At 38.1% G+C, this 14,070-nt stretch overlaps 1 protein-coding gene across 8 annotated transcripts in view; it reads left to right on the forward strand.

Moving 5' to 3' along the window:
• The window catches only part of LOC139469783 (ras-related protein Rab-37-like), a 150,443-nt gene extending 136,705 nt beyond the window's left edge, over positions 1-13,738 (forward strand). For 6 of the 8 annotated variants that reach the window (XM_071252073.1, XM_071252077.1, XM_071252075.1 and 3 more), the window contains exons 4-8: positions 2,825-2,891; positions 6,100-6,152; positions 7,601-7,723; positions 8,044-8,120; positions 8,949-13,738. In XM_071252073.1, coding sequence (XP_071108174.1) covers positions 2,825-2,891; positions 6,100-6,152; positions 7,601-7,723; positions 8,044-8,120; positions 8,949-9,048 — 420 coding nt within the window. In that variant the 3' untranslated portion in view covers positions 9,049-13,738. Of the gene's footprint in view, positions 1-2,682; positions 2,750-2,824; positions 2,892-6,099; positions 6,153-7,600; positions 7,724-8,043; positions 8,121-8,948 lie in introns of all 8 variants that reach the window. The other 2 variants (XM_071252074.1, XM_071252076.1) reach the window with 1 other exon arrangement.
• The last annotated feature ends 332 nt before the right edge of the window (positions 13,739-14,070 follow it).

The raw sequence follows: 14,070 nt of genomic DNA on the forward strand, positions 1-14,070 counted from the left end.
AGCCTGAGACTGCTAACTTGTGCTGAGGTCAAGTAAAAATGTGATGATGGTAGTCATCATTGACTAGAATCATTTGAGGGCTATAATTCTGAACCAGTTTCCAACGTCTCAATTTTGCTACAAATTGGAACTGAATAAAACTGACAGAAATTGTAAACATAGTAAACATTTCTGTCTTGTTCAACCATTAAAAATTTGCCCTCTTTAAGGGTTTTGCTATATGTCATCCTTATAAAGACAAGTGGACTAAAACTGTTAGTTTCTACTAAGGGGACACGGGTGGCCAATCGTTTAAGGCGCCGCGATTTGCACGCCAGAAACCTATGATTGTGGGTTCGATTCCCCCCGATTATGTTTCTAGGTTTGTCAGCACCATACCCATGCTTGTGGGTTTCACCGAAGTGGTAAACATCGGAGACCTGCATCACTTCGGGCTTTCCTCCCATATTAAGCTGACACGCCGTGATATAACTGGAATACTGTTAAAAGCGGCGTTAAACCCAACTCACTCACTGTTAGTTTCTACCACTGATGTGCAACCATAACTAGCCATATCCTTGATTCAGTATCAAGTATACCAGAATCCACAATCATATAGGATGACTACCAGCTGGATGACACAACATTAATCCACCCACGATTCAGGTGGCACACTTATCTGTGGCATGGCTGGTTTGTTTTACGCCAGATGTTGCACATATTGACAACGACGACTGTTTTACAAAACATTGCTATTGATTACCCTAGGTCTGCAGCAGTTAACATTGTTAGATCTACGTTTAGTGTCATGAAAAGCAGATATTCCCAAACACTGAGGCATGTTTTACCTAGGTATTGATTGTTCCCAGGCTAAGCTGTTGTGCGAGAACACTGAAGTTAGCTCTGGAGTAACCCTTACTTTGTATGGGCCAGCCATGGACTGAGTTAGTTTCATGTCATAGACACACTCTTCAGAACACGAAACAGCTATGGTTTTACAGGAGATTATAGTCTGGAAGGTAATTTAAGGTACCAACATTTACTACAATATCTGAAAAACTATCGGACCTACTCCAGTCAAAGTTGGTATGAGATTATTAAACAGTCATACATAACTGGATATTACATTTAAAGACAATCGGTGCATGAATAAAAAATCTGTCTATTTAGCTATCACTGTATTTCATCAACAACCAGACCTGTTAGTCACGAGTGGAACGAGCATTCATTGAAACAGCCATCTGCATAATGCTACCCCTGCGTCACAGGGCCATATGACACAGTTGAACCAATAACTCAACTCAAAAGGGTGCACAGGAATCACGCACTCACGGATACGGTGTTAGCGTTGGGCGCCTCAATGTCCAATAGTTCAGATATTGTAGTAAACGTGTGTTTATGTTTGGAAACAGCTGTTGGTCAGTTCAGTGTCATCAGGATATAGTTCTTCATGCATGTGACTAATAAATGGAATATTGTGAACAGGTTATGAATGGCCACATCAATCAGACTATTTTCCTTGTAGTTTTTCAAAATTCTTGTCCAGTATGCAAAAGTATTTTATGAAAAGGCAGGATCAACTTAAAATCTCAAATATGAATGTTGAATATATGCAGGACTCAGATCTGGGGCTGGACTCTAATCGTGGCATATTCTCAGATCCATGGCGGATTCTCATAGTAATGTGACATCATGTTTGCAATGATGTCTTATCCGTGAACGGACAATCAGTTCTGTTGCTTGAGATGATGTCAGGTCTCCTTGCCTGTGATGACGTCATGTAAGTTTAACGTCTGTTACCGATAGACACAAAGATCAGTCGAAAAAGGACCTGGACACCATAAAAAATGAAGGTTTAGATAATGCGGTGTTTGCCCCAACTCACTCAGTCACAAGTGCTGACATGCAGTATGGCAGTTCACAACTTCCTTGTGTACATCTTAGGCCACATTTTTTTACCTGCTTTATGGATCTGCTGACTGAAAAGTTTGTTGAAATGGTTCAAGAAAAAACAATGCAGCATTTGCTTTTTTTTTATCCTGCTGTAAAACTGATAACATATTTCACCCAAAAATATTTTTTGATCATGGGCCGACTGAATTTCAAATATTAAACCTGGGAGTCAAAATAAAGTTTGTTGTTGTTCCTGAAATTGATAGGATGCATTGATGCACTACTGTCTCCCCGCTTGATTCGTCAGGTTTGCATTGCTTCGAGCAACAGCTGGCCCATGAAGATCCGAGGATGAATAGGTCTTCAGCAACCCATGCTTGCCATAAAAGGCGACCATGCTTGTCGTGAGACGCGACTTATGGGATCGGGTGGTCAGGCTCGCTGACTTGGTTGATGCATGTCATCGATGCCAATTGCGTTGATCGATGCTCATGTTGTCAATTGTTATTTACAGACTGCCGTCATATGTCATATAGCTGCAGTATTGCTGAATGTAGCGTTAAACAAACAAACAAACAAACAAACAAACTATAAGGCAAAAGCTGTGTTGCAGGCTCTCCTCCCACATTAAACCATTTTTATTTTTTATACCAGCCAACCTGTAGTGGAGCAAAAAACTATTTAGAAAATTGCATTTTCCTTTTTACACCTACCGACTTGTATTTTCCTGTAAAAAAATCAGTAAAGCAAATTTCTGGCCTGACTGTGCATGCTTTATTGGATGATTTAATATATGAACATGTTCTTCAGATCTGGGATACAGCTGGTCAAGAACGTTTTCGAAGCATCACTCGTGCTTATTACCGTGATGCTAATGGTAGGTTGCAGATGTTGCGATTGTCCTGAAATGTACACTGTTGCTGTGAAATGTACAACAAGTTTATCATTGCAGATATGGGACACTGCTGGTCAAGAGCGATTCCGAAGCATTACACATGCTTACTACCGAGATGCCCATGGTATCACTAGCACTTGTCTATCTGTCGTCGCATCATTATCTATGGCTAGATGTCACTCAGTTAACACGTCTGTCCCTATTTCATATTTTGTTCACACTTCTAACGATTACTGATTTTGGTGGTATGTCACTCCAGTGTGGTGTTGCTAGTTGTAGAATAGATACTAACATCAATGTTGTTGTCACTGTCGTATTTAAGATCAACGATCAATATCTTTAGCTGCAAATTCATGTTACAAATGTTTTAAAAACTAATAAATCCTACCATTATAAACCAAGATTCTAAATCAATATATTTGACGCAGTATTTGTACAATCACACTTTAATCAATTTCAAATGCATGCTGTCAGTGTTGTATGATAAAACTACAATGATCGAAATAAATCCCAGAATCATTAACCATGTTTACTACCGAGATGCCCATGGTATTAACCAACATTCTAAATCAAGTCATTTGCACAGGGATTTGTACGTAGCACTTTTGTCAATTTCAAGCAAATGCATCATGTTGATTGTTAACACAACAGCACTAACGTAGGGAGGAAGATGCACTTTGAAGATCACCTTAGTCAATTATATTAATGAGCTTGTAGCTTAACCGTATCTAATTCTCATGGAGCCAATATGTTGATCTATCTGGCCAGTGGCTAGTCTGGCCATTACTGGTTGACCAGCCCGATTATGTCTGCTTCAAAGGATACTTGTTGTGGGTTCTGGGAGCAGATCATTCTGCAGAGATCCTACCCAAGGCTATAGTGAATGTGGACTGTTTGCAGGATGATGCTATGTACAGAACACCATTGAGAGATTTTAGGACTGCCTCAAAACAGGGACCTTACATATGGCCTTCAGATATCTGGTCCAGTTAGATTTTGATTTGTCAGTTACTCTTTTAGTCTGTCTTACAGACCCTGATACATTTATATCAACTACAGCCCATGCAAGTCTATAATGTTTGGCAAGTCTAGATTACTGCAGTATCTGCATGCATCTGAAAATGAAGAGAATCACTGGGCTCCCTTTTTATTAGATTTTTATTTTCTGTATGATATGTTCATTTCAGAGACTATATGTTAGTCTATTACTCTTTCACTGAAGCTGTTATGACCATTTAACAAACTAGGCCCGTGAAGATTCGGGGTAGTATAGGTCTTCAGCAATCCATGCTTGCTGTAAATGGCGACTATGCTTGTCGTAAGAGGCGACTAACGAGATCAGGTGGTCAGGCTCGCTGACTTGGTTGATGCATTCATCGATCCCAATTGCGTGGATCGATGCTCATGTTGTCAATCACTAGATTGTCTGGTCCAGACTCGATTATTTACTGACCGCTTTCATTAACCTGCAATAATGCCGAGTGTGGTGTTAAACTACAAACAAACAAAATTTAACAAACTGAGTATGAAACCTATTTGATAGTGAACATTCCACAACAGGTTAATAATCTCCAGAATACACACAGCTTCATATAATGTTCATATACTCATGATCTCAGACCTGTGATGATACGGGTCTTCAGCTACCCTTGCTTGTCATAAAAGGCGATTATGCTTGTCGTAGGAGGCGACTGACTGGATTGGGTGGTCGGGCTCGCAAACATGGTTGATGCATATCATTGTAACTCATTCGTGGATCGATGCTTATGATGTCAATCACTGGATTGTCAGGTCCAGACTCGATTATATATAAACCGGCCTCATGTAGCTGGAATATTGCTGAGTGAGCATCAAACAATAAACAAACAACAAATATTCATGTTCTGCACTCATTCAACCACCTCAACACTCAGTACAGCAAGAAGGTAGCCGGTTATCGAGATGTACAGTGATCACCTCTGACATGCCTTGTATCGTGCTGTGGTTTCATAGTGCACTCTTCCACCACTGAATGCAAGTCAATGCGACCTGCATGAAACACTGACATGGTTGGGGTGGATTATTAAGTTTGGTATGCATGATGCACACATGATCACTTTTTGTTTCCCTTGTAAAATGAGGATGTTCATTTTTTCATGCACAACTGTGGATTTTGTTTAAGATGTATATTGTTGTTTAAGATGTATATTGTTGTTTAAGATGTATATTGTTGTTTAAGATGTATATTGTTGTTTAAGATGTATATTGTTGTTTAAGATGTATATTGTTCTAGGATGCTTGTATGTTCATTTGGGACTTCCCTTGTCATGTTCTTTAGGATATTTACGGTTGACCAGGATTCAAAGAATCATGAAAACTAATTGGAATCAAAATTATTTCTTTGTCCCTAGAATCAACCCTCAAAGTAGAAACCTTTAAACATTCTCTTAAAGACATGTAGCACTGGTGAAACTGATGCATGCTTAGGGCAAAAATGTTGTTGGATTTTATCAAATTGGATACAACAAATTTGGACCCTTTGTGATGGAATTCTAGGGGAAGAAATGTGAATTCCTAGATGATGCCTGTTTTACTAAAAGTGAGAGAGTGTGGCTGAGTGTGTCTGAGTGTGTTTGGGTTAAATGTCACTTTCAACAGTACTTCAGTTATTTCACGGTGTGTCAGCTTGATGTTGGAGGAAAGCCAGAAGTTATTCATCTCTTTGAAGTTTCTCACTTTGGTAAAACCCACAAGCATGGGTATGATGTTGACAAACCTTGGAACAAAATCAGGATTAATCTTGGAATTGAACCTATGATCAAAGATTCCGGAGCACTTATAGGCTGTAACTTGGCATAGAGAATTATGGCACATTAGACGACTGGGACATGCATGTTCTTTTGAATGAAATGTTGTAAGATTTGACCTGGTCACATGTTAGAACCGGTGTTTCCGAGAGGATAATTCTTGAACATATTCAAGAGACTGGTTTGTGTAATGTATGATGAATCATGTCTTTGTCATGTGTATGTTGTCTTTGTTATGCTGTAACTCCATGTACAATAAGATAGTTCATTAAGACTATGATCATATTGCATATCACGTATGAAAGTTAACTCAGGGAAAGTAAAAAAAAGAACATCAACCAACTCTATAAAATTTAGATGTTTGTTTGTATCTTATAAATTTTTAATATTTATGAAACAATCTCTGCCAACAGTTCAGTGACATTATTTGTATCTCTCTGAATCTTACACATCTTTTACAGATTCTGATATGTTGGTCTACAGAGCATTTATTGATTTAATAATCAAAGTAAATATCTTTTTGTCAACTGTTATATTTTTTTTCAGCTCTCCTATTGTTATATGATGTCACAAATAAAGCCAGCTTTGACAACATCAGAGTAAGTAGGCGGCAGTCATTTCAAACGACCATGTTGTAATACATTGCTGGACAAAAGAAAGTATGCACTTCAAAATTGAATTTGACCCAAAAATTACAAACATTGTCATATATATATATACGTTACTTGGCTGAAAACAGTCTCCGAAACGCTGCAAAGTTCAGGACCAAAACACAACTATGAAACCTGTATCAAATACATCACCATCAATTCACAATTTTTTGTCAGTTTCATTTTTAGCCACCATCAAACATGGGTGTATACTTTCTTTTGCACGGCACTGTACAACACTATAAGCATGGTCCATGTGGGGATTTGGGGTTTGACGAGGTCCCCTGTACCCCATCCTTGTCGTAAGAGGTGACTAACTATGACTGGAGGGTTACAATATGGGAAAAGGGGCTCTGTTCCATGAACTGGTCTTCGCTCCCAGATGGTCATATTTCCCATGCCCTAACATACTGAGGATGGTGGCATCATGACAGGTAGCTTTGTAGGGAGGCCCTGGAGGATGGTGTGTTGTTGGGCCCTGACTGTGTGGATCAGTGCTCATGATGTCAACCACTGGTTTGCCTGACCAGTATTTACAAGCTGCAGCCTTCAAAATATACACTAGTCGCTAGCCTGTGACTACCAATTTGTTGCAAGAGCAAGTAATAATCCAGCGATGGTAGTCCTCATTGTCTAGAATCATTTGAGGGCTATAATTCTGAACGAGTTCTCAATGCTACAGTTTTGCTACAAATTTGAACTGAATAAAACTGACAGCAATTGTAAACATAGTAAACATCTTGCCAACAAGCAGGACGTGTTACAGACTTGGCGGACTATGAAATATGGTGTCCCCTTTCCTCTGGACTAGAATTAAAATGAATTTCTGAGGGTGATTTTATGTGAAACAATTCATTTAAACTTAACAGACATAACCGTCAAATTGAAATGAAACTTTCTATAGTGTACATTTCATATGTTGGTGTGCATTCCAAACAGCCTATACATTAAGTATAAGACACCCTGCCCAACGGTGGCCGTATGTATTTACCTCATTAGCAATGTACCATATATGACCGCAGATAAGCCGACCCCGTAGATAAGCCGAGGTATTAACTTGACCATTGAAATACGAAAGAAAATGATAAGCCGAACCAGGAAGTGAAAGGCAAAAAACACTGCGAAGTTGGACTGCAAGACATGTGCTGGTACTTGCAGATATTCAGTAATATAAGATGAAAAACGTTGTAATTATATTGAAAAAAGTCATTATTATTTTTGATAAAGATTAACTAATCAGTCATCCACTTTCATAATGTGGGAAGCTGTGTCTCTTGTCTTTTTTTAATCTCATAATGATTGTTATATGTTGCCATCAACAACGAAGCGACATTTTGTGATTTTGTAAACGGTACACACAAGCCATCATAATGCACTTTTGTATTCGTATATTTCAGGCCTGGCTAGCTGAAATTAATGAATATGCACAAGAAGACGTTGTAATCATGTTGCTTGGCAACAAAGCTGACATTGCTGGAGAGAGAGTTATTCGGAGAGAGGATGGAGAGAGGTTAGCAAGGGTAAGAAAAATATGACAAATGACTGATGGAAGATTTGTTATTAACTGCACAACAATATGAAACACTTCGCCTCAAGTCATGCAGTGCACTCACTTGAACAGTTTCCATTTTTTTCTTTTTTTCACAGTTATTCGGGATAGAATACTTTTTGTGTCTTTAATCCCCAAATTATTATTTGACATTTGGACTTGTAATAGTTTAGAATACTATCTTAACTACCGGTAGAGCACATAAATAATACATATGCATCCTCATGGCTCTGGGTTTTGTGATATGTGTCAAATATGTTGTGTGTGTGACGATTCTTGTTATTTTTCCAGGAATATGGAGTTGCCTTCATGGAGACCAGTGCCAAAACTGGCATGAATGTAGAATTAGCGTTTATGGCAGTAGCTAGGTAAGTAGTAACACTTTAAAACTGTCAGGAAAAATTATCAACACCACAGGTGGCAATTTTGCTGAATAAAAAATGTCCCACATATTATAATGTAGTACTCATGAAGATTCAGGTTAGAATAGGTTTTCAGCAACTCATGCTTGCCTTAAAAGGCAACTATGCTTGTCGTTAGAGGCGACTAACGGGATCGGGTGGTCAGACTCGCTGACTTGGTTGAAGCATGTCACTGTATCCCAAATGCGAGGATCGATGCTTATGATACCAATCATTGACTCGTCTGGTCCAGTTTTGATTATTTACAGACCGCTGACATATAGCTGGAATATTGCTGAGTGCGGCGTTAAACAACAAACAAACAAATCAAAAGGATATCTGACGTAGAATTTTTCGGTCATAACATCAACAAGTCCCCAAAACAAAGATATCGAATCCAAATCCCCAGCACATGACTATCATAGTGTGCGATGGGAAGGAAGTGAAGGGGTCAGGGACAGATAACTCTTGTTGGCAACCAAGGGAAGGGGACGCCCTGAAGGAGTAAGAGGCACATATTGGTTTCTGTGTTAAGGGATCAAAGTGCAAAAGGGAACTGCAGTGTGTTGTGTCAGGATAAGAATACTAATATCATGAATATCCATATTCAGGTAGTTTTGATGACAAGGAAACACACTTAAATTTACAACACTCAGTAACCAGTACCCTGTGGCAAAGATAGGACAGTTGATAACACTTTGTATCAAATCTTGTGTTCAGTTTTCAGTTTCCACCAATTGCCTGCATTGTGGAGTAAGTTTTTCTAACCTGCAAATCATTTCGTTTATGTTCCAGAGATCTGAAAATGAAGAAGACTCGTCGTCCCAATGAACCGAAATTTAATGTAGCAGATTATGTAGAACAAGAGAAAAAGAATGCAAGCTGCTGCAGCTAGCAACAGTGGAGTTGGACTGATGCTTGTGCTATCATCCGAGACCTAATGCTTCCTCGTGTCGGAAGTCACAGCAAGCCGAGAGGAGTTATCTCCCTTTAGTTAAGAGACCCAGTCAGCAGTAAAACTCCCCAGACTATTTTTATTCTACAACATTAGAACATATGTCATACATTGCAACAACACCATGCAATCAAATATAATTCTGGACAAAAGTAAGTATGGTCTTTACAATGAGAACCTCCTTCGGCTTGCTTTAGAACATATTGCATAACAAAATTGAGAGATCTGTAGGGTCATTGACCTGTGTGCTGTAATCAACATAATTACTTCCCCTAATACTGCCACTCATACAGGTGAGACCTTCCCCCTCTTCACTCGGTCTCCACTTGTCTTCACTTAGACAAAATTGTTATGGATGAGCAACTTCTTTATTACAATTGGGCGACATTTCGGTGTAAGCAAATGATCACCGAAACCGATCACTGTAATAAAGAAGTTGCTCATCGATAACAATTTTGTCTTAGTTACCATTCCAACTTCTAAATGCCACTCAAAGAAGTTGTCTTCACTTGTTGAGTTCAATGTTGAATTATCAAAAGGAATGAAATGAATTGATTAAAAAGCACCCGAATCATGGCGTGATGGCCTCTCATTCGGTGAAAAAATCGGGGACGCTAATTACATTGATTACGGTACATGTGCTACATTGTTCTCCAGTAGACTCTGTCATTTGAAGTTTATGGCTTATTAACAATACCTATGAACTCATGACATATACTACTCCATGGAAGTTAAGAAACACCTGATTCTTTCATATGACTCTACTGGCAGTTAATCTGTCATGGCAGATGAACTATAGTAGTGAGTGAGTTGGGTTTAACGCCGCTTTTAACAGTATTCCAGTTACATGTATATCAAGGCGTGTCAGCTTAATGTGGGAGGAAAGCCCGAAGTGATGCAGGTCTCAGACGTTTACAGCTTCGGTGAAACCCACGTGCAGGGGCATGGTGCTGACAATCCTAGAAACATAATCGGGGCGAACCGGGATTCAAACCCACAATCATAGGTTTCTGGCGTGCCCAAGGGACGCAACTCTGCACAGCGAATCGCGGCACCTTAGACGACTGGGCCACCCGTGCCCCCTGAACTACAGTAACATGAAAGAATAGGATGTTCTTTAACTTCTTTGAGAACTATATTTTGTTGCATTTGGAAATCAAATAAACATTTTAAGATATTTCCATAAAGGATCCTCTAACAGCTCTCCCTGTGTACACTGATACACACAGGCCTGAGTTGCTGCAGACTGTTCGGATAACTCCGAATGTGAAATGTGAAAAGCATGAAAACAGATGAATATGCTATTATCCTATCTCACAAAGGACGGGGTAGGGTAGGGAGGGGCCCTTCTTAGACTACAGTATCAGCATTATTGAAGAATTGAACAAGACTATTGGAATTTGTCATGAAAGTTGATAGATGTGTTCATGTGAAAGAGAACAAGGTTTTGCCCATTTCATCGATTGCATGTTTGGGACTTGTGACAGCCCTAACTGTATATGTAATGTTAGAATGTGTCCAAAAGGCTGATTTGTGGAGGCTGCTCATACATTTTCATTTGAAGTTCGAAATCTGGCTTTTTTCACTCATTTTTAGCCATGCTTGTGTACTTATTCTTGTCAGACGTCCCAAACCTGCAAGTCGAAGAAAGAAAAGAGGCATTGTCAGCCTTTGGAACATGTCTGATCATTTTCATACCGAAAAAATTGCTAAATATAAATTTGACATTTCCAGTTGGCCAAGAAAGACCCTCATCCTACTTCGTCCTGTCTCCAAACTCACATGTAACAACACTGAAGTGCTGTCCCAAGTGAGCTGTTATTCCTGGTATTGTCAAGCATCAGAATAGAAGCCAACAATATATCATTGTTTGCCCCTGTATGTCTGTTAACTAAGGACATTGAGACGTTCCCACATTGTTCTATGCCATAAACATTATAAATATATTTGATGTACCCACAATGTTTGAACATCGGTTAGTCCAATATGCGGATAATATTATCCACAGAACTGAATACTAGCTTTTTAAAATGTAAACATTTTCAGCATTTGTAATGTAGAGGCTATATAGTTTTGTTTCACTTCAATGCATAATGGTTCTACTGCCTAGAGTGCAATATTCTGAGATTGTAATATTTGAAACTGACTACAATGAAACCTCCTTATTCCAGACAGAGCCGTTCCCATTGAAATCATCCAGAGTTACAAATTTCTGGATCAACAAATCATTGTTAAACCATCTGAAGTAGTAATGTCATTTGAAGATGTCTAGACATTCCAAAAAGATTACGTCCAGGAAAAATGTTTGTTCTGGATTAATGAGGTCCTGACTAACAGGGTTTTGCTGTACTTTGATTGCTTGATCAACTTCAGCAGATCATAGAAGTTGAATGGTCATGTTATTTTTCTACTTACAACTCTGTCATCAGTGTCATATTTAAAAGTGTCACAATATCTTAGTCAACATTGTCAATTTCATTACATGCATGTTGTCTTGAGATGAGAGTTTTGTGATCTAGTGCAGTTATTTCATGATCTAACTGTAACCAAAACCCTGTAGTCAACTTCACACAAATCACACACACACACACACACACACACACACACACACACACACACACACACACACACACACACACACACACACACACACACACACACACACACACACACATCCTTAAGTTATGAGTGACCTTTAAGGCCAATAAAATATTAATTTTTTTATTTACAGACTTTTTCACATCAATGAGCAGACCTGTTTGAATTCATTTTGTTTCTACTTTCCACAACCATATAATTTCATTGTTTGATAGGCATAACTTAGAAGTTGTGTCTACTTTGTCATATAATTTCAGCATTTATGTGAAGTGAGAAATGGCATTAACAACCCATATTTCCTGTGTAGACTAGGGCAATATTTATTTTTTTCTCACTGCTATTTTGCTCAATAATGCTTTTCATTATACATCATACTGATACTGGTGTATGACATTTTGAAAACACGTTTCTAGCACATAGATGAAATGTGTGTAGCTTTGGGACATGAAAGATAAAGTTGTTTATTTATTTTCCTTGACTGTGATAAACACTTGCATGTGGACCAACAACTGCAGATATCTACCGAAGAATTCATGCAATGTGATTCAGAAATAAAGTGTATGCACTGTTAATTAAAACTGTAGATAGTGGTCACAAAATGTTACTGTTGACATGAACTTGAGACAATTCACTGCAAAACTGTACATATTTACTTGTTAAGCATTTATTTTTAAATAGTGATGTTTTCAACAGTTTGGTCGTGTCAATGTTTTGGGTGTTCTAGAGACTTTGGGTATTGATATGTCAAATCATTTTTCATTCATGTCTTTGTAGAATGTTGTCACAAACATATTTTAGTTGTGTAATATAATCAAACTCTTGCATGCTATTCATTACCAGTCCCAGGTTTTAATCATCAGAGATAATTGTTTTTCTTTTCAATTGTTGTGTGCTCACATTTATTTTCTGAAACTGCTTGAAACTTAAAAGCTGGACATTACAGTGATCTACCAGCATCCTTCTTCTACAAAAACTGTTTTTCTCTGGTATTTTTTTAAATAAAAAACCCATACTGATAGAAACACCTGTTTTATTGTTTGATTTCTGTAAAATTTGATGTACTTACTGTTTTAGTGTATTTATTTACGTTACCACAAAGTTAAAGTTAAACTGTTGTTTGCTTTAAAAATGAGATCTTTGAGCTAGAATTGAATAGGAGAAAAATTTACACTTTTGGTTGTGACACAATTATTGATATAAGTGAAATATGCATGTGTAATGTACAAAGTGTTGTATATATCCAATGCTTGTATCTATTTCAAGTGACACAAAATATTCCACTCTAGTTAACAAGAATCTCATTGTTGTTAGTAGAAGTTGTTAGTACCAACAGTGTATAGAGAATGCATTATGTTAAACCAAGGTGCTGGTTTTGCTATGTAGGACTAACTAATTTCTCGTGTACTTCTTTAAAGGAGAAATGAATGTGAATATTGTGTGAAAAAGAAGGGGAAAGCTATATTTTTTATTTCGTTTTGAAAACAAGGCCAAAACAATTTCAAGGATCGTAAATGTTAAACAATAAGTCAGGCATAATAAAATCATCAAATTAATATGATGCAGTTAATAAAAATGTTAAATGAGTGCTATAGTGGTTACCAGTAGCAGACATGAGTGCTATAACGGTTACCAGTAGCAGACATGAGTGCTATAACGGTTACCAGTAGCAGACATGAGTGCTATAACGGTTACCAGTAGCAGACATGAGCGTCATAACGGTAACCAGTAGCAGACATGAGTGCTATAATGGTTACCAGTAGCAGTCATGAGTGCTATAACGGTTACCAGTAGCAGACATGAGCGCTAATATGGTTTCCAGTACTACTCACAAGTAGAAGACATTATTTTAGTGATGGGTTACCTGTTACATGACAAGTGTTCTGTAGCCGATGGTGGGACTTGTATTATACAAGATAGGTCTAGACAAGTCGTGTCCAGTATCACGTTACTGTGTGTGTTTGAAGTATGTTACATTTCAGTGTTTGGGTTTATTTTGTGTTACATCTATGATGAACAATGCAGATTGAAGTTGGAATAAAATGAATTTATGATTTATAAACGAGTTTTTTCTAAACGACATGCTAGTTCTTATAATCACAGAAAGTGGTTGCACAGAAGATGTATGTTGAAGATTTATGATACATTTTTTTGGATATTAGTTTGTGTGTTTATTTTTTTATTAACACCGCACTCAGGAATATTCTAGCTACCTGACAGTGGTCTGTAAGTAGTCAAATCAGGACCAGACAATCCAGTGATTGACATCATGAGCATCAATCTACACAGTTGGGATATGATGACATTCATCAGTCAAGTCAGCATGCCTGACCTCACAAACCTGTTAGTTGTAACTGAATTCCAACC

Source organism: Haliotis cracherodii, unplaced genomic scaffold, assembly GCF_022045235.1.
Source record: "Haliotis cracherodii isolate W230 unplaced genomic scaffold, xgHalCrac1.p SCAF_2, whole genome shotgun sequence".
Classification (NCBI taxonomy): Eukaryota; Metazoa; Mollusca; class Gastropoda; order Lepetellida; family Haliotidae; genus Haliotis; species Haliotis cracherodii.